Raw genomic sequence first — 27145 nt, forward strand, 5'->3', positions numbered from 1 at the left:
ATGAAGGAGGACCCATAGCTAACATTGATTTCCATTGCTGTTGGAAACAAAACTGAAACACAGACATAGTTTTAGAAAGGGACGGCCCTAAGCGAAGGCAAAGCACCTTCCAAGCAGAATTCATTGGAAAACAAGTCAAAGTAGTTTCCCATTGGAAAAAAATACATGAACAAACCCTTTCTTTTGATGAAACCCTCAGTCTGCAAACATCGAAAGAAATAGCTTCAACATTTTGTAATGAAATATATATTTCATATATTTCTAATGAAGTTTTGCTTCAGACATTTTAATGTAAAATGTCCAGAGGAACACTGGTGAAAATAATAATTTTTTTTTTTACTGCTTTGATTGACCTAAGATAAATTTGCCATAAATTTGTTTACCAAATGTTACATGAACAAAAGATCCAAGAGTCAAGTGTTTTTGCCTTTTTTCTTGATATGGATTGCAGAACAGAAAAGCCATTAGCCAATGAACTTGGCAATTAGATGTCATAGAATAAGAGATATCAGTGATTAGACGGTAGAAGAAATGAAATAACTGATACCCACAAGCAGAAATGTCTAATAATAATTCACATTTTACCCAGACTCAGAATTGAACAAAACATAATTAAATATAGTTTTCTTTTTGTGTAGTCTTTTGCTATTGTCCGAAACTGCTCAAATTCCTTTGGTCTGAATTATTTTTAATATTTAATCACAGAAAAAGAGAAGGAAGATTTAAAGAAAAGCATAAGCCAAATGAATTAAAACATTAAAAACCGAAGCACTGCCATTTATAATTTTCTATTATTCATGTGATGATTCTTTTAAATTGTGAAGATCCAGGGTTTTTTTTTCTGTGAAGTTGAACCTTACCCATTTAATCTTACCACTTTTGTGTTAACTATACAACACACATTAGAAACACTTCTTAAAATTCATCTGTAAACCCCTCGCAACCAAATAAACTTTTCAGGTGTCACAAAAGAGGAGTAGGTTGTAAATCACAGCAAAGTGTGGGGGAAAAAGGTGCCTACTGTTTCCACAGATGCATTTTGAACTTAAGAGGACAATAATAACATGACTTAATAGGCGTGTTTCCATGTATTGATGTACAGGAGAATAGCCTATAAATTATGTGCATTTGTGAGATATTAATAGGACTGTACGTGGAAATGCTGACATATAATTCATATTAAAACAAAAATGTGAATGATTACAAGAAAGAAAAAACATATTAAAATTACTCCAACAGTTCATTATGACTCAGGTTCAAGAAGACACTGTGAAAAATAAAACAAACTGAAATAAAATGTTTCCAGAAAACAGTGGCTTTTTAGAAAAATATTTCTATTAACATTCATGTGTATTTCTATTAGTCACAAGATGAAGTCAAGCAATGCCATTGAAAATTGAACTATAAGACAGCGCAAGAGAAGATTTTATGTTAATATAGGCAAGTGGATTAACATGAACTGTCTTCTTTTATGAAAATTAATGGATAATTAATAGATAATTAACCACTAAGGGAGACTTAAGCCAAAATAATAATGCATAATAGACAGGAAGGAGAGTTATCTAGAGTAATCTTATTTGAACAAGGTAGGACTGTTGCTACTGGCATACCTAAGCAGGAAAAAATCTTGCATGTTATATGGAGGAATAGTCATTTGAATTTTTAGGTGTATAAACCATCATATATGGAATTAATTTGAAGTTTTGGGTAGGTTTTTTTTTTTAGATAAACTGAGATGATTTTCTGTAAGTTGCCATCCTCTAGCATGTCTTTGTTTTTTAAGAAAAAAGAAATCATACAAAAAAATGGGAGCTGGCAAACAAATAGTTGGCAGTTTTATCATCAGTATTTCAGTCACTACTGAAGCTTAAAATTTGGTAGAAAGATGTTATAAAAAGCATTATATCAAGGCAGATTCTGCAATGACATTTTCATGGGCTCTTTGAGCTTATAGATTTTGTTGTAGAGAACTTCTGTTACTGTAATCCTTCCACAGGCAATTCTGAGATCCTCCAAACAATTTCTAAGCCAGTTAACATCTGTAAACTGCATAATCTCTGAAATTTCAGTCTAAAAAACTTTTTAAAGTTACACAACAGAAACCTCAGAATGGATTAAACATTAGAAGAGTGTTTGAAACCACTAGAATAATTGAAATGCAAGTTGCTACATAAATGGTTAAATGGAAATGCTCTGTAAGAAGAAAAACGTAATCTCTTTTCTGCTTTGTTGTCTCAAACACATCTAGGTCTATTTTATTTCACATTCTTCTGCTGATTTTGAAACACGTCCATTGCTATAATTAATATTTACTTACTTAAATATGTATCAGAAAATATATAATGTGATTAAGTTAGCATTACTTTGAGAATAAGTTCCTAATTTTTTAGTATTTATTACTACCTAAACGACTGCACTATTTGTGTGCTTAGGGACTATTTCACCAAGAAAAGTTCTACAAGTACATGTACTAAACTAGAAGTGCAGTGGTGATCACTGCAGCCGTATCACGAGCCTAAAGTCACCTTTAAACAGATACAGCCAATTTAATTTCCTGCACTATAAGCTATGTCAATTAATGTATTCTGGTGGAGGTTTTTTTGCCAGTGGAGTAACAGAATTTCTTCTGATTGTACCATTAGAATTAAAACTGGCAAAACTTTCCAGCACAGACCTTAGGTTTGCTGCATTGGTCAACCTTCAAAAAACCTCATGACATCATTAGTAAAATTCTGTCCTTTACGTAATTTACTTGGTCAACCTTCAGAGAAACTCATACTGGTAATAGAAAGGAAAGACAAATGTTAATTATATGACAATGTGGTCTCCAATACAAAACCAGGTCCCTACTCGTTGGCCTCTACTGCCACCCATTTTCATGGGCCAGATTCTACCATTTTATTCACAAATTATAATACTTCAGCAAAACAGTAAGAAACGCTCAGACAGTGGCAATGCATTAATTAATGGTACATCACAAACACATTTGTAAATCCTTATAATGAGATGCTGTTAAAATTTAGATAATGCAATGAGCAAATTGCATTTCCTGCAAATTACTGTACTGGGCATAAGCTGCAAGGTTTTGGTAGTAGAGGGGCTGCAGAGGGGGTCTCTGTGGGAAGAGGCCACATGCTGCCCCACACTAGACACGGTTTCAGCCAGCTCCGCAGTGGACCCACTATAGGACACAGCTGAGCCCGTTGGCCAAGCTGGTGGTGCCTCTGTGAAAACATATTTAAGAAAGGGCAGAAAATGCCATGGGCAGAGAGGAAGAGGGAACAAAAAGACTGAGAAACAAAAGAGGGACCACCAAGGTCAGAGGAGTAGGAGGTGTTCCACAGCAGAGCAGGCACCATCACCCCCTGAAGGGACTTCAGTTATTTCCTTCTTGCACTTTTCCTGTGTGGCACATGGAGGAGCCACGCTGGTGCAGGTACACCCCCAGAAGGACGGCAGCCCGTGGATAGGTCCACAGCAGAGCAGATATTTCCCTGAAGGCACTGTGGCCCTTGGAGGGGCTACGCTGGAGCAGGTACACCCCTGAAGGTACTGCAGCTTGTGGAGGACCCATGCCAAAGCACAAGAAAAGAGCAAGAAGGAAGGAGCGGTAGAGAGAAATAACTGCAACCCTGCCCTGTTGAACCCTGACTCCTTCACTGAAGGGATTAAGCGTAACTTGCAGCAATAACAAGGGGGAAGAGAAAAGGTGCTTGGAGTGAAGCTGAGCTTCAGAAAGGGGACAGAAAGGTGTTTTCCCTAAGTGTATAAATGTTTGCTTTTTTTTTGCTTTCCTTTTTAAGCAGTATAAATCTAACTACAAATTTGTAACTGCCTGGAGCTGTATCATTTTATCTGTGATTGCACATATTATTTTTACTTTCAGGACTTGTCCCTGTTTCTCTCATAAGCAATGGTAGTTTTACTACACTATTCCCATCTACCTTAATAAAAGGATGTTTGGGTTTACAGTACTAACTTCTAATAATTCTGCTAAGGCAACCCCAGATAATTTTACTGGCAATTGTAACAATGCATTTTATTACTCATAGTCTATATTTATAGAATTACAGTTGACAAAAAGAGATGAGAGACACAAATACAAAAGATGATTCAGTAGATTTCCAAATGAAAAAGTTACTTGACCCATCAAATCACACAGAATCACAGAAACACAGAATCACAGAATCACAGAATGGTTGAGGTTGGAAGGGACCTCTAGAAGACATCTTGTCCAACCCCCCTGCTCAAACAGGGACACATAGAGCTGATTGCCCAGGACTATGTCCAGATGGGTTTTGAATATCTCCAAGGACACACAGACAGGATTCACAGATTGACAAATACAGTTCAAATGATAAGCTGGCCTCAGTGCATCACTCTTAACAACAGAAACACTTACAGTTTATTGGAAATTGTGGGCAGATCATGGATGATCTCTTCATATGGCTCTTCTTGAGATAAAGTAGAAACAGCTAAAGGGTCTTTCATTTTTTCCTCCCAAACAATTTCAGCCTTCAGAAGCATTTCCTCAATAAACTCAGAAGCTGCAACATCTAAGACATTGGAACACCAAGATATGAGAAAAAGAAAACAGTGCAGAAAAGCTCCTTTCAGTTCAAATATCTAGATTCGATTAAGATTAAGATTAAGCATTCAGATAGATAAAATGAAAAGAATTGCTCAGATATTGATCATAAAATAATACTTGAAATTACTGAGAAAACAAAGGCAAAGTAAATTCAGTATGGAATTACGTTGTCATTTGCAAAACCTCAAAACCATTCTCACTGTGTAGTGAACTGAAGTATTATTCAATAATTCATAGGACTTCAGGAAAAGCAACACAACTGTTTTCAACTCTGTATTTCAATTAAAACATGTACTGAAATCCTTTTCAAACCTTTTACATTTCTACAAACTAGGTTTATATGTCTTGCACCTACAGAAGTGCTGAAATCAGTTGTTTTTGCAGACCAGAAATATAGTTAACTCAACTGTGTTAAATACATACTAAATGTGGTTAGCTAGCTGTATTGTTAGATGATCTCAGTTTGGTCCATAGCCTTTTATACAAACACAAACTGCCATGTATCTAACCACAAACAACTTTCCTGAGGTTAAGTGTCATGAAGTTCCCTGTGAGTGTATTTGTAGGTGGCACATTATTTGAAGCATAACATACCTTAGTTTATTATGCAAAGGAAGTTTCTCCTCATAATCTGACAGAAAGATTCTCTTTTCTACATTACTGGGTTCCTTTGTCATTTTATCCAAGGCATAGAAGGTTGAACAACCATATGTTTCTTCTCTCCCACACTGCTATCTAGCATTACTGCATTAGCCCTGCTTTGATCACTCATAGAATCATAGAATCATTAAGGTTGGAAAAGACCTCTAAGATCATTGAGTCCAACCGTCAACCCAACACCACCATGCCCACTAAACATGTCCCTAAGCGCCTCACCTACACGTCTTTTAAATACTTCCAGGGATGGTGACTCAACCACTTCCCTGGGCAGTCTGTTCCAAGGTCTGACCACTCTTTCAGTAAAGAAATTTCTCCTAATGTCCAATCTAAACCTCCCTTGGCGCAACTTGAGGCCATTTCCTCTCGTCCTCTCGCCAGTTACTTGGCAGAAGAGACCAACACCCACCTCGCTACAACCTCCCTTCAGGTAGTTGTAGAACGCGATGAGGTCTCCCCTCAGCCTCCTCTTCTCCAGGCTAAACAGTCCCAGTTCCCTCAGCCGCTCCTCAGAAGACTTGTGCTCCAGGCCCTTCACCAGCTTCGTTGCCCTTCTCTGGACACGCTCCAGCACCTCAACGTCCTTCTTGTAGTGAGGGGCCCAAAACTGAACACAGTATTCGAGGTGCAGCCTCACCAGTGCCGAGTACAGGGGCACGATCACCTCCCTACTCCTGCTGGCCACACCATTTCTGATACAGGCCAGGATGCCATTGGCCTTCTTGGCCACCTGGGCACACTGCCGGCTCATGTTCAGCCAGCTGTCAGTTAGACTGTTGATCTGAAGTCCCTTCCAACCTAACATATTCTATAATTCTGTTATCTTTAGAGCCAGTGCTTCAGCTCCCTGGTCTGGTTGCTATCTGGTCTAAGAAGGTGCCTTTTTCTGTGGGAAACAACAGGTGTTACACTTAAAAAAAAAAACTGGACGGTGAATTTGCTTTCAGTCAACAGCTATAGAGATTCCAGTTCATGAGGCTATGTACTATCATCAGTTGAGACAGAGAAAGGAACTCAGTATAAAGTCACCAAGGAAGTGTAAATGCAGCTACCACCAAAGTACTGAAGAACTTACAAGGAAGAAACATAACTAAAAATAAACAGGGAATGCAACAAGTGGAAAAACATCCTGCATGATCATGACTAGCAATTCTCAGCAATACATGAAAAAACATATATACACATGCATATGTGTATATAACTCCACACACTATATAAACTATATGTATACACATATATATGTGTGTGCCTGTGTGTGTATAACTAAGAAAGCAAGAATGAAAGAAAACAGTGTCACAGTAACTGGTACATACATAATATAAATGGATTTTCACTTACCTGAAGGCTTTTCATTATTGCAGTTAAGAAGATTGGGATTTGCCCAGTGCATCAAAAGCAGCTTCACAAGGTTGGTCTAAAATAGGCAAAACCAGAGGTGTTTGAAATGGCAGAAGGACAGGAGCAGTATACCTGTCATTCAGTTTATTCATTCCTTCCTGCACTAGCTGAAATCATATGATAAACCATAGGCAACACCTCCAAAATACCACCTTCTGCAACTACTACACACGTTGGTATAAATCACAAAAGGCAAAATAAAATACAGTTCTCATACGATTTCAGTGTACCCTCATCATAACTCCACCCCCAACGTCTCCCTCCATCCTTACACATGTTCAAATAAATCTGCATCAGTAAGGAAAAAACCTAACCCTCCATCACCACCTGTCATGACTTACATCACAAATATTTCTTTATGCCGAACTAATTCAACAACTGTGTACCATCACTGCCAAAGGGGTCTGACTCACAGCCGTCATAGAATTAAATCTGTTCTCTGTCAGCAGTAGAAATTGGCACATTTATCTTATGTTTACCAAATCCATTTAACGTATTAGTAATGGTAGCAATTATAGTACAGTAGAATAGGGTAGAGTATCATATAATGAAAAAGTCTAAAACATATTTTTCAATTCCTACAAGAATGCTGCAAGCCACTGTTTTTAGTGAGCTCTTCTATCGCTGCACTGAAGTCTCTAGAGACATTTCTCCATCAAAGGCTGTAGTAATGTCTACCCTGATAAATTGGTGGGTCAGAAAGGAGTAAGAAACTGCACAAGGAGCAAAAAATACATTTAGAATGTGAATATAGAGCTCAACCAAATGAGAGAACTGTTTGCACTTTTGGATATATGCTAAAGCAAATAGAATTTATAATGTAAATGTAACCAACAGGGGACGCCAGGATGAGCACAGGGGAAAATAAGCTGTGCAGAAAAGAAAGGATTCTTCAGAGCAGAAGAAGAGAGCTACAGATAAATGAGACCTCAATTGGAAGGCAGCTAAGGGAAAGGATAGTAATTTGGCATCAAAACAAGCAATAAATAAATAAATGAATAAAGGCTAAAATGGACGAAATCATTGCAATAAAAATAATAAAATTCAACATGGATTCAGTACACAGGAGGCAACTTACTACAAAAGACCATGATAAGGAGGAATCAGTTAAATGCAAAAAAACCCCCAAACTTCTAATAACAGAAAAATAGGAAAATATTGTTGCAAATTTCTATAGAAATAAAAAGATCTTGCTCTCCTCAGCTTTCTAATGCTGGCTTTCCATTCTGACAGTAACAGCAGAATATGCAGCAAACTGTGGAAGCAGGGAGGAAGCCATAACAGGTTTATTTCCAAATCCAATTAGCCCCGCTTTCAACTGAGAACCCTCAACACATATATCTCTGTGTTTTTTCATTATGAAAAAATGGAGCATGCTTAGTCATTGAACTGACTAAATCAGCAGCAGTTGCATAATCTCGTTAACAGCCATTCTAAAAAGTGGTAGTGGTTCTATCAAAGGAGGGGGGGTTTAAATGCACTTTCAGTTTAGTAACAATACACAGCTTTTTGGGTTACCAAGGTTCTGGATTTATGCCACAAGAAGGCCCTTCCATGCTGCAATGTCAATGCTTCCTGCTGCCAAAGAAATAACTCCTGCTGGATATCCTTGATGCATGTCACCAAGACTAAGGTATTCAGGTCACTGCTAATTTCAATTACCTGCTTTTGGATACGCAAAACTGTCTGTGTTAGTTTTAACCTCATTCACTTATGTTTTAGAAGGAGTATTTTAAAATCCAACTGCCAGATCTTCAGAACTATGCCTAACAGTAGAAATATTTGTAGAGTAATTACAGCAAATTATCACTATCCAAAGGTATTTCAATTGCAGAGTTACAAATAGATATGACTACATTAAGAGAAACTGCAATATCTAATGAAATACTGTAGACCCTACGAATTAAATGACAATATATATTTTGATTCTTTTTTTCCAGAGTGTTGTCTTTGCCAATTCATACAACTGAAAAGGCCAGAAGCTTTTTCACCAAGCCAGAAGCTGCTTGCCCTAATTTTCAAAGGCCTTCATAGACCCTTCGTGCTTTACCTATTCCCACTCATTCAGCATTCAGACTCCAGTTCTCACCTCACATCAGTCTCTGATATATTTTCAGATGCCTATTCCTGTGCTTTTTCTAGGCTGCACCTTATACTAGTAAGGAAGTCTTCAAAACATCTGCGAAACTACGTTGTAAACCTTCATTCACAGCCTGTTCTGATGTGATGCTTGCCAAACAGAAAAACGGGTAAGGCGCTGCCATTCCACCATTCAGGTGGATTGAAAAATGGCTCAATGGCTGGGCCCAGAGGGTGGTGATCGGTGGCAAGAAGTCTAGGTGGAGGCCAGTAACTAGCAGTGTACCCCAGTGATCAGTACCGGGTCCAATCCTGTTCAACGTCTTCATTAATGATCTGGATGATGGGGCAGAGTGCACCCTCGGCAAGTTTGCAGATGACACCAAACCGGGAGGAGTGGTTCATATACCAGAGGGTTGTGCTGCCGTCCAAGGGGATCTTGACAGGCTGGAGAAATGGGCTGACAGGAACCTCATGAAGTTCAACAAGGAGAAGTGCAAAGTCCTGCACCTGAGAAGGAACAACCCCAGGTACCAGTACATGCTGAGGGCCACCCAGCTGGAAAGGAGCCTTGCAGAAAAGGACCGGGGGGTTCTGGTAGACACCAAGTTGAACATGAGCCATCAATGTGCTTTGGTGGCAAAGAAGGTTAATGGTACCCTGAGATGCATTAGGAGCAGTGTTGCCAGCAGGTCGAGAGAGGAGATCTTTCCCCTCTACTCAGTGCTGGTGAGGCCACACCCAGTGTACCTTGTCCAGTTCTGGGCTCCTCAGCACAAAAGAGACATGGATACACTGGAGAGAGTCCAGCAAAAGCCCACTAAGATAATTAAGAGACTGGAGCACCTCATATATGAGGAAAGGCTGAGAGAGCTGGGACTCTTCACCCTGGAGAGGAGAAGGCTCAGGGGAATCTCATCCATGTGTGTAAATATCTGAAGGAAGGATGAAAAGAGGACAGAGCCAGGCTCTTTTCAGTGGTGCCCAGTGACAGGACCAGAGTCAATGGGCACAAACTGAAACATAGCATGTTCTGTCTGAACATCAGGAAACACTTTTTTACTGTAGAGTGACCAAGCACTGGGATAGGTTGCCCAGTGAGGTTTTGGAGTCTCTGTCCTTAGAGACATTCAAAAACTGTCTGGACATGGTCCTGGACTAGATGACCTTCAACCTCAAACATTCTGTGATTGTGTGTAATGTGGAAAAGGTCACCTATAGCTTTCCCAAAAAAGACCATTTTTTCTCCATCAGAATCAATTTGTTAGCAAACTTTTAACAGTTTGAATATTTATGGACAGCGGAAATTTTTAATGAAAATATATAAAGAAAGATTATATTAATTACAGCTTTACATAGGCAAGATTAAATAAAAAGGTTTTTTTGTGCATGTAAAAACTCTGAGCTTGATAAGCAAGACAGAAAGCATGATCAGATGTGAAGGCAGACCACCACAGTTACACCAAAAGAGCTATGGGGTTTTTTTCCAAAATAGCAAGTGGAAAAAAAAATGCAGCCTGCCTACAGTGAATCTGAGCGTTAGTTCTCAAAGGAAATATTACAAGGAAATGAAGTGCAATTCACATTCATGGGAGCAACACTTATGATCTAAGGAGCTAGAAAAACATGTGCAGATGAACAGAGAAAACACTGACTGGACATGGGAGCATTGGAGTTGAACAATTCTTTAAACCTAATGAAATATGGAGTGCAACACTGAAAATAAAAAGCTATAAGGGAAAAAAAGGTAGCATAACTAAATTTACTGCAATAGACACATTATAAAGCCTTCAAATACAATTTCCCCTTGCCAAAAAAGGGGCCACACATTAAAAGTTAGCTAAGAAAGCCCAACGCTCCATTTCATAAACCACAGGCTTAAGAGCACGAGTGTTAGCCATCTGACAGACTGTGAGGCCTGTTGCCACAGATAAGTGACTGCAGTGACAGGGTAGGAAATACGGGGCATGAAGGAGTGATAGAGATTCCTCAAGAATCCCCCTACGCACTTGAGGCTGCAAAGGCAGCTCCAAACTGCTCTCAAGCCATGTTAGTTTTACTGCTAGTGAATTAGTTGGGGAGCAGAGTCAGTGCTCCTGAAAAGAGTCTTCTTATCCTGTATGGTCAGATATTTTCCTCTGAAGCAATGCAGAGGATGCTAGATCTGTGCCAGCACCTGCAAAGGATAAGCTGCTGGCACTGGCTGAGCTTTGAACTCTTGAGTTATTATCCAAGTCCCAGTGCCACTACTTCAGATCATTTATTCCCTTTTCTTTACCATTGGAGAGATACCTGCTCAAGTAGTAAATTCAGAAAGCTGGAGATGTTATGCAAATGTCCTGATGTGCTACTCTGCACAGCAATGAATATGCATCATCCAATTTGCATGCACCCCCAACAGTAAATTCCTTCAGTCCTTCACTTTTTTTCCCTGTCAAAACCAACATTTCTCTCCACTCCTCTCTTTCTGTTTCAAAGTTGCACATTTCCTACCATCCTTAGTGACCTGGTTCCATCTTTTGTTCACATCCACCCATCATTTCTTATTCCTCAGGCCCTTTTTTCTCTGTTTTCTGTATCTGAGACTCCCAGCTCCTTACAGGTATCTCCCCAACTTGTTTTCTTCCACCCTTTTATTGGTGCTCTTATCCCTTTTTTGGGACAACGCTATTTTTCTTTTGCTTCTTGACATCCATTCCTCGGTTCTCTTTGACTAAGGCCTTCCCACTCTCTTCCTGCAATTTCCTTCCACCTGCTGTGACTTCTCGGGTTTCCACTCTATTTTCTCTGGATATGGTCCCCAGCATGCTTTCATCCACAGCGAGACAAAGCCATATAATAGGAAATTAGTGGATCAACAACCTTAGATCAAAATCCATATTATTTTGGACCATCAGTCTCACAATAGTGTGTGAAACACAGTGAAATCACCAAGTATTATTTTAATATCTAAGGTGCTTATTCACTAAACACAACAAAACCCTAGGCAGAACACTTAAAATACCACTGGTTACACCATTATTATCTGCAGTCTTCACCACTGAGTAAGATGGCCTACATCTGCAAGCATAAGAACCAGTTTTCAATTGCTCATAAGGCTAAACTTCACTTCACTGGGTTGGAAAAGTGCATGTTTACCTCCCTGTGTGATTTTTGTCAGGCAATTTGCTAGCATTGCTGCCTGTGAGTGCTTATGATTTTTTTTTTTTTTTAAATTAGGTAGAAAAATAAATCAACCAAAAATGAAGCACTTCTGGGAGCAGGGTGTGGGAAAATATATTGATCGACCCTTGTGAGCTCCAATGCGTGTATGATTTGAAGACTTTGTATTAGGCAGAAGATGAATTCCATGGGCTGAGAATATTCCTATTGTTGTCTGTTTGGAAAATTGTCAAAACTTCACCGAATTTCAAACCTTGAAAAAATCATAGCCACCAGATGCTTACAAGACAGTTTTTAGATTATATGGATAAATCAAAGAGCCTACCTTTGCTAGTATGGTCCACTGTAGGCCTAAACGTTAGTCTAACCAGTATCAGCGACCCTGTTTAAACATCCACTTGGATGTTTAAAAGATTTGCAATAAGAAAATATAAATCAGGGAAGTAGTTTCAATTTTTATTGTTACTAGTATTATTATTATTACCATTACTAACCTTCTGTGATAGAAGTGCTGTAACTTCATGCTAGCTGTATATTCAGCAGATGGAATAAATAAGATCAGATAAGTCATTGAGTAAGAAACTGCTTGGAATAACACTGGAGAAATGTATGTAACTAGTGGAATGGGGTGATAATCGGCACTTCACTAAGCATCAAGGATATTGAGAGGAAAAGCGCAGGGACCTGTATTCACTTAAGCTACTGGGGACTGAAACAAACAAAAGCAAATCCCAAGAGAGAGACTCCCAACATTTGGGAGTAAGGTAATTATTTAACTATTAGAGTTACTGTTAATTGAGTTTTTGAAGATCATACATTTGTTCTCCATTACATAATAGTATGCCTTAGAAGTCTGAGTCTCCCTTAAAGCCAAAGTCTCATATGTAAATCCCTAAATAAGAGCAATATCATTCAGAAGCGAAATAGCATTTTCTCTGCGATTGCAAATCTGATCCACAGTACTGCTCTAGACACAGGAAATGATGTCTGAAACTCATTACAGATCTCCCTTCTTAATACAATATAGATGAGGAAGATATTTTTTGTACTTGAGTGCAGAAAAAGGGGACCATAACCACCTGTGGTCAGCAAAGTGGAACAGATTAGAAAAAGTAGGTTGCGGGAATGAGACTAGCAGCAGGGTAGAAAGAGCGGAGGGGAAAAAATAGAACAGAGCATGGATAAAATGCTGGACTTTGGAACCAACAGCATGAAATAAATGAAGTGAAAGAGAAGAAGAGAGACATGGCAAGGAGCCAGGATGTAGGTAGAGACAGACTAAGCAGAAAAAGAAAATGAAAGAAGAAAGTGACATGGTGAGCAAAAAACACAGATTGAACAAGGGAGATTGGGACTGTGAGCAAGTGGGAAAAAGGGATAAGTATAACAGAAGGGCAGGAAGGTTGGCATGAAGCCAAAGCAGAGAAAAGAGAAAGCTTGGATGAGAACCAGGGAGAGGAGGAGGGGCAGAAGCTGGCTGTGCAAGGAAATTAGGATTGGGAAAAGACGTGTATGGAAAGAACATGAAGCCAGGCAAATGAATGGGACAATAAGGCAACAGAATAAAGACAAGAATGGAACACACTGGAGGCAATGGGACAAATAAGGTTACATGTGGGAGGAATGAACTGCAAAGACTGTGTCTGTTCATGCATAGAGCTTGGAAGGGAACCCAGGCTCCCCAAGTGTCACCACTACCTTTCTGCAGTCAGCATGTTTAACCTATATGGCCTAAGAGTACGCCTTTTAAACCTCAGGAATAGTTCAAGTAAAGAAGGACAACCTAATAGTGTTTTCAGCTATCTAAGCAAGTGACAAATGTTACTTAAAGGTTTTTCTACAGCTGAAGTAAAGACTCCAGCAGTCTTTACTTCAAGACTGATAACCTATATTTCTATTTTTCAATCCGGCAGGAAATCAGACAGAGCAAAAAATAAAATAAATCGGGGAAAAATATTATGTGATTTTGTGATTAAAGATGCTTATAATTTATGCTCCTACAAGTTATATATTAATACTACAGAGAGAATCATAATTCTGGCACTTCTCAAAATTTGTGCCTGAACAGTCGTCTTAGACTTCTTTTTCATATATGCTTCTCGTGTTTTTATATATATCTATATATATTTATATGTACATATATGAGTGAAAGTTAGAATAGCTGGTATTTCAAGGAAAACGAAATTTATATTGATCACTGAGATCTTGCAATAATCAAATAAATATATAGTGTAGTCTGTGCACATCTCAGCTTTAAAAACATTCATGTAAACACTGAGAATTTTATAGTAATTTTATAAAATTGAGGTTGCTCCTAGTCTGTATATGAAGCTCAAACTTGTAAATCTATTTTCTTATCATTTGGTATTGTGTGAATCTAGCTTTTCTTGCCTTAGTGTTCTGTACCCACCATTAGCATTTGAATCATTTATAGAAACCTGAATATATTGAGAGTGGAAGAAAGATATCACAGGCAGAAATCCCAAAGTGGTCTCTCTACTTGAGGAAAATGAATGTAATTTGATCTGAAGGGAAATGCTGCTCTTCTACCTGAGTACAATCACGCATGCCAAAGATGAACAAAAAGACTAAAGAAAAGAGGGTGAGATATGTCTGGATAAAACATTCTCTAGAGGATTTTCTGACCATAAATGAAAGATTCCAACTGTTTGACAGGGAAAATATGTATTCCCTGAGTGACTATACTCTATTCTTTTTGAAACACTGAACAAGCACCCCCTTCTTTAGGCTCTTCCCATTGAAAACATTTGTGGAATGTGCAGGAGTCCAGAAACTGCATTCAAAGGAACTGCTATGGCAATGGCCAAACTTGAATGAGATTAAATATCATTTCCTGCAACGAGTTCAGGTATCTCCTTTTCATTGAAGCATATTCTAATGATCTGTGTGGATTTTTTTCTGTTTTGGGGTCAACATGCACTTAAAGAAAAGAAAATGCAACCACAGCTCATAGCTGAGTCAAACAACTAATGTGTTTTGGTAAAGATGAGCAAATTAGATCACATAGTAAGAAAGTGTGTTCTCTTAGACTTCAGCAAGAAGCACAGAGTCCCTTCTATGATCTGAAAGAAATGCTATATTTGGATGAACTACCTAGACAGAGAGGTATGATTCAGTTCAAGCAAACAAGTCAAACAAATGTGTATTAAGGGAGAATATTCTTACAGAATGGCAATTTCACACATAATTTTTGAAAATTACACAGGATGTATATAATATGCTAAGAAACATGAGCTAGGCATCTGAGCACACTAAACAATTTTTATTTATTTGGGATATTTCCAATTTATTAATGGGAAATCCTTGCTAGTGCAGGAGTTACTCTTGGAGAGGTACAGTCAGTAGTTCAACAATTCTCTTATCTTTTTTTCTGACATCATGAAACTGTTAAACCTCAAAGCCAGAGGCTAAATCTGTCTCGCTAAGTAAGAGAGTGCAATGGAGTAAGCTTAAGTATCCCTTATAATCCACACTGCTTAACTCTTAGCTCTGTCCCTGACTCTGCTTTGGACCACTCCAACCAGCTCTCTACAAACAAGACTAATCTCCTACAGAGGAAACTAGCTCTAAACAATATGAATGTGAGCTGGACTGTTGCTTGGCTTAATCTCTAGCTTTCTTTTATTTAGCAATTTAACAGTTTAGACATAGGCAGCTTCCCCCAAGGATGAAATTTTGGGAGAGGTAGTGTTTAAGCTACTGGGGAGTCAGCTCTGGCCTGCGTGCCTCCGATAGCTGGTTTGAAAGGTGACATTTCTGTGATAAACAACAAAGAAACAGCTTGTGCCTGGGAATTGTGCCAAAGTACCCAAGGCAAACGTCAGAGCTGCAGCCTATTCCCACCATGGGGGAGGGCGAGCGTGTGCTTTCCTGACCACAGTAGGCTGGAAGATATCCAGCGGGGACAGCGCTACCAATGCCAGATTACTAGCTGTTCACAAAGTGATTGCTGTGCTAAATTCAAATTAGGAGGCCAGCCTGAAAAATGCAAGTCGCCCTTCCGCAGTTGGTATCGTTGCCAGCATGGGCGGCGTGGTACCCAAGTGACGATGTGTACCCCACTCTGGTGAGCACGGGCAGCAGCCACATACATACCAGCACTCCCCACGCTGGACGTGAATGAGACAAGGGAGTTCAAACTGCCATCAATAACAGTATGAAGAATGTATACGTCCAAAAGGCCCTCTTAAATTCACGCAGGCAACCCTGGCGTATTCTAATTTCTTGAGGCTTGTTTTGCTGCCCTCATAATCTGATTTTGAAGAGGTTTTTGTGTGTCACTGATGCAGATTTGCATGTGTGTTGAAAAGGTTATTATATTCCATCATTTTATTAAGGTAAAATTATTAAGGTCAGCAACTCTGACCTCAATAATATCCATTTTTGGTATAATGTTAGAATCTCGATGTGCATTAAAAAAAACCAAACTTGATTTTAGCCCTAATAGTTACAGGGGGGGAAATCACAACAGTCCTAGAAACTCAGAATAACCTTGCTTAAAAATATGCTTATTTTTTAATGCTATTACCATTATGTTTTAATGTTTGCATTCAATGGTACTATTTCAGTTAATAGTCTGTTGCACTCATTGGTGACCTAATCTGTTCCTGCAAAGCAGAGCCTCATCTTACAAACAGAGAGACTGACCTTCAGGCAGTAGCCTCCGTTGCCTTATTCTGTACTTAGTAGCCATATCCTGTACATAACCCTCAAACTCTCTAGAGGTGATTCTTCACATTAGACAAGACAAATCTTTGACTTTGTACTTAAGTTGTAGTTGGCTAAATTTAGTTGAGGAGAATCCCATCCTAAATAAAACTGGTTTTGCCATTATCGAGGTGTCTCTGCAAGCCATGTTTTGATTAAAAGATGTGGGTGTGATATCTTTCACATGCTTAGCTCACTCAGGATAATGTATTTTTGCTCCAATAATTTCTCTTCTGTGGAAGTTGGAGACCAATAAGCTTTTTGTAATCCACTTACGTTGTGTATTAATTTACAACTTGAGATTTTTAACATGAAGCTTGCAGCGCCTTTATTCTCGACAAGTTTCCTCCTGTACAGATGTAAATTAAATTTTCTCACTATAAATTTTAAACTTCAGTAAATTCTTCTTTTTTTTCCCCAGTAAAGTAAATTAGTACCATCTCTATTATTGTTATGGTCTTACAAATAGCCAAATATGTTTTTTTTTTTAAATTTTGTGTATTTTTTATTTATTTTAATTTTTTGTATTTTGCGTATTTGCAAACATAAAACTGTACATATAGAGAGCTCAGGTGCCTCAACTGAGTCTACATGTCACTCTAAAACAATGTAACAATTTCTTCATAAGAATATCACTACTTAAATTTTTTCATAAGGTAATATGCAAAATGCATGTATGTAAGGTCTATAACATAAAATAGTTCAAAAACTAAATGTGTAATTTGTATAAGTGATCCAATTGCATTTTATTAAGGTAAGCAGCTTCTCCAAATGAAAAATATATCTGAATTACTAAGAATTTTGTAGGTATTTTATAAACAGGAAAAACTATCAGTCCTTATGACTCAAGGAATATAATATTAATTATATATTGCATGGGGTTTGGCTGCAGGTATTGTAGCAACAGTGCTAGTAAACTACTAAAAAACAATGGTTTAGAATGGGTTTTTTGAAACTTCTGTGACCAGTTATTAAAGGATCATTGCTTATTAGACAAGCTACAAGATAAGAAAAGGCTATTTTTCTGTTCAGGTACAATCCTGGAAGGAAAGAAATTGTCTCAAGAATTAAAAAGAACATCAGACTAAAACCAAATAGATTTTTTTACAGTCTTCTAGTAGAACATACAGATTTATCACTGTAGCGAGTTTTTCAAGTGAGACTTTTTAAAAAAACCTGCCACAAATATGTGTTACAAGAGGGTGAAACCATAAGGGATGGAGTCCAGAATTTATATTAATGACTTTCTCAGGGAACATTAATATTTTTGGCTAAAAAATAACTATTTCCTCGTAAATATATTTTAAAACAGACTATCTAAATCATGTCTTAACTAAGGTTATTCCCATTCTGCCATACTACTTTTTCCCAAAATAGTAACAATGCTTGTATTTGTCTATAATTAATTGCTCAAAATGGCATTGTAAATATGATATGCATATGAATTCATACTAAAGCTAAAATATGTTTCAAAATTGTCATCGTAAGAAAGGAATTTTTAAAAACACCCCGACGGCTTAGCTACTGGATGAAATATTTTCCCTGATATCCAATAAATCCCTCTTATAAAGGAAGTTAAATTATTTACTTGTTTCTTACAAACAGAATCCATACGAAAGCTGCATTTATTTCCTACATAAGGATGGCAAATTATCTATAATGATAATAAGGTGTCTCCAAATTGTATTCATTAACACTACAAAGGGAGGATATTTGCTCTGTATTTTGTTAATTTTAGTGAGGAAGTGTGTAATGTTACTTCATTTGTCTTCCTCCACATGTACACATAGTGGTTGTACTGTGACTAGCACAACTGGTCCCTGGCTTCTCACCAAAAACTCCTGGAATAGTAAGAGTCACTGCCATCATCATCTGGGACATAAAGGCAGACATAGTTCAACAAAAGAGCCAGCAAAAAGGATCATCTCACAAAACAGCAATCTGAGCTCTTAGAACACTTCAAAAGGAAAGACATTTTTTCCATTAGCCACTTTCAATTACAAACTTTACATGTACAGGACTGTTTCAAACAGAAAAATACCTAACTTTGTGACAAAAAAGGTATTTCAAGTCATCCAGGGTTAGTGTTGCAAACATATAGGTGTTACACATATATAACCAAAGAAAAGTTCTTTCCCAGTCCTTTCAAGTCAGTCCTTCCAAGACCTTTCCAATAAAAGTAGTGCTCAGGCTTCACACCAGAAGAGACTTGCAGCCACTGTATAACTACATTAATGCAACACAAAGCCCGAACTTGCAAGACATCCTGAGACGTAAGAAATAGCAGCTCCAGCTCAGGATTACATCACTGCAGTCACCGTGCTCTGAGTAAGAGTTTTCTCGCCCTACTGCAGCCTGAGCCCAGGTAGAGGGAGCGCGTGCCTGCCCGCAGGGTCACACGAGGATCCAGAGGGATCAGTGAGGGCACTAGAACTGCAGAACAGCACAGGACAAGATGGGATGAGAAAAATAAAACTACAGTACATGCACAGTGTCACCGATGCCTCACTTGCTAACAAAACTCTGGTTCAGTATATTTTTGCAGAAAAATTTTCTCTGTAAATTTAACCTTCCAGAAATTGCTGAGGGTACACTTCAGGACGTACATATATAAACCAATGACTTAATCTAACACGAAAACATGTTGAGCTTTCATACTCTGTAAAAGAGCAGATACAGGATATCTCAATAGGAGAAATCTCTATCCCAACAGAACTAACTAGTCTCAAACACATTTATTTTTACTGTTATTTTTACTACATTTTTACTATCTTCTTGCTATAAAGTGTACTATTTATTTTCTGAAGTCCGAAAAGAGGTTGGAAGCCATTTATTCAATGAAAATGAGAACACATGCAATAAGGAAATACACATATGTCATTTTAATACGCAACAGGACATGAATCAATATATAACTTAAGGACTGAATTGTATCTTTAAATGGTTTTGCAAACCTAAAAATATATTGTATAGGTAGCAGTTTTCTAAAGAAGACAGTCTGACAGGTGAATTACAATGTATGTACATAAGTACTCAAATTACATCTGTCTACCCATATACCTGTCTTTTTTGTTTTTCATTTGACATTTTGGCATGTTTAGAATCTACTCCTTAAATCTTAACATGCAGATCACATGCAATGAAAGTCTCAAAAAAAAAAAGAAAAAAGAAAAAAAGAAAATCCACCAAAAAAGCAATCTTGGCTTCATATTCAGATCACTAAGGGTGTAGTAAAATCAGCTGCATCCCACCCCTTGTATCTCAGCACCTTCATCTTGTAATTCACAGGTTTACTCACGAGTACCAAAAAGCAACTGAGATACCAGAAACAGACATGAACAAAAATTCTAGTTCTCCTCAACCATCGGCTAGAGATTCAGCTAAATGAATGGGATTGTCTCCACTGAGATCAGAAACAGAATTAAGATTATCTAACCACAGAGTTCATACTCCAGCAGAAGTCCATCAAGATTTTTATTTATATTTATTATAAAATAAAAAAAGAAAACCAAACAGAGTCCTGTTTAAGATCAACAACGTTTTGCCATTCTGAGTTATGTTACGAGGTGGCAAAGTACCGAAGAAACAGGGGAATGGCTTGACAGCTACAATTCATGGCATTTTCTGTCTAACTCGGTACACCTACATCCACAGTGTCAGGAAGGACATCCCTGCCATCAGCAGGAATCTGAACAGAAGAAAGCAATTTGTATTCAGAGCAACACCAGGAAGCTCAGTCTTGTGTCCATGGCAGAAGCGGTCCAGCCCCTCCTGGTGGAAGACAAAGATAGGAAGGGACGAGTTTTCCAGGAGCTGCAGCGGAGACCTGACAGGACAAAGTGCAGGAAGGTGGGACGCTGAGCTAGGATGCATGAGAGAGGTTTTTGGAAGGTAGCTGTAGGTAAGTGGTGATTTGTGAGCCATAGGTGGGTCAGTGGGAGCTGTGGGGAGCTCTCCTGAAGTGGTCAGACTATGACAAAGGCACACTGAGCGTGTCCTGGGAGAGTGAGGATGAAAGAAATGTGAAAAGGCGGGATGTTAAGAGGCACAAATCATGTTTAGGCATGGCCTCCAAATCCCAAACCCAGGGCACCCTTCCACAACTCAGTTACTGGAAAACTTTGAATGCGACTACTGTGTTAAGTGGATCCTGGACATTCATTCAGAAAGATATACACAGAAAAAAAGTTAGCTAAAAATAAGAGTTTGACATCAGAATATAAGAAAATAACAGACAAAAGTGCTTATTTTGGCTCCCTTTCAAATTTCAGTGCAAATTTAATTTTTGCTGGAGACAAACTGCTGTTGACGGTAGATTGATTTTAATGAGCTGTATTGGGTTGATAGCTTTACAATGTCTATTCTCAAATAATCTCTGTCATTTGAGATGCCACCATAGTACAGAAATGTGTAAGCTTTTCACATTAAAACTAGAAGAGTCTCCCTGACTTGGAAGTATTTGCTATTGCTACAGAAGACTACCACAAAGAAAAGAGAAGCAGGTGAAAAAGTCATGCTTTACCTGTCCATATTTTGCAGCTAAATGTAGGGGTGTCCAGTACTGATTGTCCACTACATTGAGATCAGCCCCATGATCCAGTATCAGAGATGCAACATTCTTGTATCCATTAGCGCAGGCTACGTGCAGCTGCAATATGAAAGTCTTAATAGTTTAAGAACATCTTAATAGTTTAAAGAACTCAGAAAAGCCCATGACGCGCTACTGCGTATCTTGGCTGCCTCACAGACCTAACTGGCTAAATCACAATAACGACAAATACAAAATATATATACAATAACAACAGACTAGAAAACCACTGTGGAATCTTTTTTACCATTTATAAACAAAACCCACCAAAAAGTAAGAATGTTAGGTTATTGAGAACTATTTAAACAATCTACTCTCACTAGATACTTTTCATACAATTTCAAGCAAACATCCTTTCAAACACATTCACAAACTTCATGAGCCCAAGTAGATTCATACATTTCAGCAGTGTGTGGCCTAGACCTAATTTTCTTTTGTGGCAATTCAAATATCCCAGATGTTAGCTAACACTGCTTTACTCCAAAACGAATTCATTATCACATAATCAAACAAAGCACATTGAGTTTGCAGCACAAAATCAGTCACAAAAAATACTTTCTCAATTTTGAACCACAGAGATTTTATTTCTTTTATTTGCATTGCTTCGCTAGATAATTAATTGTATGTTGAGGCACATACTTCACACGACCAGATTGATCCAGGTTAGTGGTGTTTATTTTCTCATGGTTCTCTGCTATGATTTCAGACATTCCCTCCACTTGTGGGAGCAAAGGGGACAAAATTTGCATTTGGAAATTGGCACAACATAATTGCTCATCCCCGGTTAGGAGGAGTCAGTTCTCATGATGGTCCGTAAGAACAGGGCTCAGGAAGATTGCAGAAATGGAGAGCTGAGGTTATAGGCGGTGACCTGTATCCCCAAGTCATGTAGGCCAACTACATGATTTTTTCCCTTGAAGCAATGTTAGCTGAAGAGACTGTTTTTCTGAAGATTGAAATGAATGGCTAATGCCAAGAAAAAGGTCTTGCAATAAACCTGTTACTAGAACTGTGTAGGTCCAAAGTCACTATAAGCATAAGAGACACCAAAAACAGAGTCCAGAGTATTATTTGCCTTATTTGTTATTTCTGGTTCAGCTGCACCTGGAGAGTATGCAAAAAGTTTTCTCTATGAACATCCTTGATGCAGAGGGATGAAATACATTACAGCTCATCAAAAATCTTCCTCTGGAAAGGGGGCAGAATACACCTGCCCTGGGGGCAGAACAACAATTCTGTACACTATAAATGCTCTAATTTGAAATGTACAAAAACCTCAAAATTTTCCATAATTTGACATAGCTTCAGCTTTTCTTCTGTTTTAACAGAAGAAATTACATTTTCTATTCAGACATCAATTTGACAACTGCTATTTTAAAATAGTTTAAAAGCTTACAGGACAAAGGAAGTATTTAATGTCTGAAATCTTTCAAAGAAAAAATTATTACAGGAGTATTTAGCAGAAAAATTAAATTTGCCATGTATCATTCTGTGTCTGTATTGCATGTACACATATGTATGTGCTATGAATCTATGAGAATGTGTGCATTTACACATTTCTGGCATCAATTTTTTGCCTGATTGATCTTAACTTACACATGGATTAGATATATTCTGTCAAGCGAAAACAAATCTCATTTGCTACTTACAACTGACATATTTTTTGTTTTCTCTGTACAGATAGATGTAGAGCAACAAAAAACTATACCCAGAACCTTTGATACACATACAGCTATCACAGACTGGCTGACTCCACGCCCATGAATAGAGACAGAGCAGTTTAACAAATTCCATATTCCCACCAGTTTGTCAGACAAAAGTTTCACATAATAGAAATCTCAAACAAAAGCAAAATGATCCACTCTGTAGCTACTTGTTGCAAGACTATGAAAGAAGTTCAAAAAATCAAAGTTCAACATAAAAACTGTTCATGCAAAAAATGTCCCCTTTGTCCACATCCCACCAAGCAAATAACAAAATCCAAACTATCCACAACGCTTTTCTCCTAGTATCTGCAGTACTGTTAGAACACATTTCAGACATGCATCACAACTATTCCAGCTAACTACAGAAAAGGTTTTATACAATGATAGTTAGGTAGGTTCATAACTCAATTTAACTAAGCCAATTCAGACTAAAGTAGCAATAAGAGTAAAGTACAATAGAAACAACTTTGCATTTTACTGTGATTTAGCAGCTTAGCTTACATGTATCAGAAAACTGGAAGTTAAATTAATGCTTTTATGAATTAAAGTAAAAGTTGCTTTGTTTCTTCCCATCCCTCCCCTGCTTCCCTCCTGTTTTTAACTACAGTTAACTGCCTTGGGGTGGCCACCTCAGAAGTCATAGCTTTCTGTATAGACAGTGGCTGGATTCAACAACCCCAGACATGAGGCTGCTCACTTTTTCAGTTATAGTTTAAACACTCCACAGGTATTAAAATATGGAATTAAATACTAAAGATGCGGTGTATTAATTCAGTATCATTCAATGTAATTCAGCATAAATGCTGAAATAATAATAATAATGATACATGTAATACATGCCTTTCTAATTGTTTTAGTACAGTATTTGCAGAAAAACACAAAAGAATTTTAAAAACTTCTTCAATGTCTTAATGCTGACGATGACCATTTACTGATAATGATGTTGAAGACTTTATATGCAGAGAACATTCCACAGACATGCTGTCTAGGGAAAAATACATTAATTTTAAAATTATTTTATTACATTAATTTTAAAATGATTTGACAACTGAAGAAGTAGTGATCCTGAAAACATGAAGGGATAGCAGAAAAGGATAAAATGAGATGCAGTGACTACAAATAACATGCAAATTTGGAAGAAGAAACACTTATCCACTGATATGATGGATGCTTCATTACACTGAATCAAGATAGCTTCATGAAACAGTGTTTTAGCCTAGTTGAGCCAGAAGATATGAGCCTAAAACAGGAATCACTGAGTGAAGTTTCAGGCCCTCTTACACAGAATGTCCGAAACCATAAGAATCTGCTGCAGTTCTAAATTACAGTGCCAATATTTTTTTTTTGCTATTAATTTTTGTGTTGCGGCTAACAGTAAGAAAATTGACATTAAGGCACAGATGTTGCACGAGTCTATTTTAAAAAACAGTACTATGCATGACATTGACATACATCTATCTTCAAAAGGCCAGATGAGAACCAAAATCTTGCATTCCCTCATTTCTCCTTTTAGAGAATTGCCTTGCAAACATGCTCACCAGTACACAGTTGCAGTACATGCATATTCACTGGGTGATGATTCCATATTCCCACTCACCAGGGTAACTCCTTCATCATTCTTTTGATTCACGCTTCCTCCACTTGATATGAGCTGTCGGACATCCGTAAGCATTGTCATAGGTCTCTGTATCTTCATTTGGCGCAGTGAATTCAGCTCTACACCTGGAAAAAAGAAAAGGGTAAAACCTTCGGCTATTTAATTCATCAGTAAAGAACAGATATAAGATTTTGTCTTCTGGGTTTGTAAAACCTCGATCAACATTGAATTAGACTTCAGTGAATACTTATGGAACATGTTTACTTACTTATATTTACCAACAAGTTTACTCATATCTTTATTTATCAGTCAGGACATGGATGATTTAATGTCAGTCAGCAATATCAAATAAATGGGCCTGATCCCCTACTGACTGGCAAGAGCAGTTGTAGGTAAAGCAGAGCTAATATCATTAAATCCACTGGGATTGTGAAAAAAGCTGTGAATGGGAGAAGAATTAAACACACTAAGGAAGCTGCTCAAGTCTTTGGGTCTTATTTAATGTGTATACATTATGTGTGTATACCCTATGTATATATCACAATGCCCAGACCATTCCCTCAAATCTGTCAGCTCAACTGCTTGAGAGATTGTGAAGTTAAGCAAATGACATTACAACTCAACACTTTTTTATCTTCCTGGGTTATTTTTAACCAGGATTAGTTCTCCAGCTGAACCTAGATCATTGCAAGGCCCCATAAACCAAGAGAAAATGTGGTATGGAGGCAGGAACAAATGGGAAGGGATGAAAGGAATGAAGGGCGTGGGATTGCTTTTGTCAGCATTGCTACTGAAAGAAACAGTTGTCAAAGTACAGCTTTAAAAAGAAGATAAGCAAGGCAGTCTATAACCAAAAGAAAGCATGGCCTCCAGTCTGAAGAGGTTTAAAATTAGAAACAGAGGGTACAACAAAATTGCTAAGTGGTTAAATTAGCAACTGGCTGTGGCTTGATTGGAATATCTAACCAAAACTCAGGGCTTGATTCTTCTGCTCCTAGCTTCATGTGGTCACTTACATCCATATATAGAAAATGTAATTTGAGTATAAAAATCCTTCCTCTCTGCCCTGGCCATGACATAACAAAAAACATATGAATAAATAATTTCTTGGTTCTCTTCCACATTTGTCAGTGAGCTGAAAAGTGACAAATAATAAATTAATTTAATTAATATGTATTTAACTTAAATATTTGTGCTTGAACAATTCATTTTATATTTTATCTTCAACAATTCTTGCAGTTTTTTACATTACTAAAACAACTGAAGCATGTTTCAGAGTAGAAGCACATTTTAAGTTTCTCAGTCTTAATCTACCCTGGAACTTGTATAAATGGGTGTGCCGTATGTAGTTCAGCAAAGAATCCCATTCATTTTCTTTCTCTAACATGCTACTCTACACACTGCTTTATGCTCTGAATTTTATCTGCTTGCAGCACTTCTAAGCTCTGAGGTGAAATGTTCAGAGTGTGAACACTGTCTTGCTGGCCACATTTATTTATTATTATATTTTCACACCTGTCACCTAAACGATACTAAATGACACCAAATGTAAAACACAATACAAACTTAAGCTGGAGAAAATGAGATGGTTTTTGTATCTGGACTAAAACCTATGATCTTTCACATAAATGCAATTCAGACAAACATATATATATATATATATATATATGATATTGGTAGCTTAAATTAGATAAGCAGAATGTGCTGACATCCTATTGCCTGACAGTTGCTAGATTGGAACACAATGCAGATTTCATGTGATGTTCTGAGTATCTCCTAACAATCAATGTATTCATTTTGTCAGAATTGAAGTTTTTATGCCTGCATCACATTTCACAGTAATGACTTAAAATTACCTGATGACATTTACAGATTACTGATGCCACATGGCATCAATTAAATCTTTTTTCTTTCTGTTTCTGCCTATTTCCTGCTTTTTGCAACAGTAAATTGATACTTTGATATTCTTATGGCAGCGACAGACCTCTCTTAAATGTGTAAGTTTAAATTTCCAAAACACTATGTGATGTGAAGGGCTATATACACCAAATTAGTTATCATTTGCAGCACTGACTTCACTTTTTAAACACATTACATAGACAGACTGAGCTGAAATGAAACTTGACTGGTCATGATAAAGCTCCTTCTAATGTTGTCAGGTAAGAAAGATTGAAGTTGAAAAATAGATTTCTCATTTTATACCTGATGAAGAAGGCCATTTTTAAATACTACTGACAGTATTTATGCCATTTTTTTTCTTCCTCTTGATGTCTCCAGTAAACAATTAGAATAAGTTTTGCTTTTTAAGGAGAGGGGCAACAGGTGGAAATTAATGTATTACCTCTTTTGTGTGTGAATAATACCCCAAACACTCAAAAATGGAAACTAACTTCACCATCCACAAATTAGAAATACCAGTTTCTGACTTTCCCCAGGAAGAAAAAAAAAAAAAGACTGAGAGTGAAACACAGTTATTATCAGGTTGTTTGGTTTGTCGTGTTTCATGTAAATTCAGTAATGGCTACAGGTTGAGGGCAGAGGCCAGCTGAATCCACTTAGCCTTTTTTAGCAATTTACTACTGGCTTACGCTCAACATGGTCAGAGAATTAACTTATCGGTATATTCTTATCCGAACAGT

The 27145-nt window shown here is 37.6% G+C and overlaps 1 protein-coding gene across 1 annotated transcript in view; it reads right to left on the reverse strand.

The window, feature by feature from the left end:
• MYO16 (myosin XVI) overlaps positions 1 to 27145 on the reverse strand; it is a 304717-nt gene that overhangs the window by 198748 nt on the left and 78824 nt on the right. Inside the window, exons 5-8 of the mRNA XM_075137449.1 lie at positions 24507 to 24631; positions 21138 to 21263; positions 6587 to 6662; positions 4403 to 4556 (exon numbers count right to left, since the gene is read on the reverse strand). Of these exons, the coding sequence (XP_074993550.1) occupies positions 4403 to 4556; positions 6587 to 6662; positions 21138 to 21263; positions 24507 to 24631 (481 nt within the window). The remainder of the gene's footprint in view (positions 1 to 4402; positions 4557 to 6586; positions 6663 to 21137; positions 21264 to 24506; positions 24632 to 27145) is intronic.

Source organism: Calonectris borealis, chromosome 1 (genome assembly GCF_964195595.1).
Source record: "Calonectris borealis chromosome 1, bCalBor7.hap1.2, whole genome shotgun sequence".
Classification (NCBI taxonomy): Eukaryota; Metazoa; Chordata; class Aves; order Procellariiformes; family Procellariidae; genus Calonectris; species Calonectris borealis.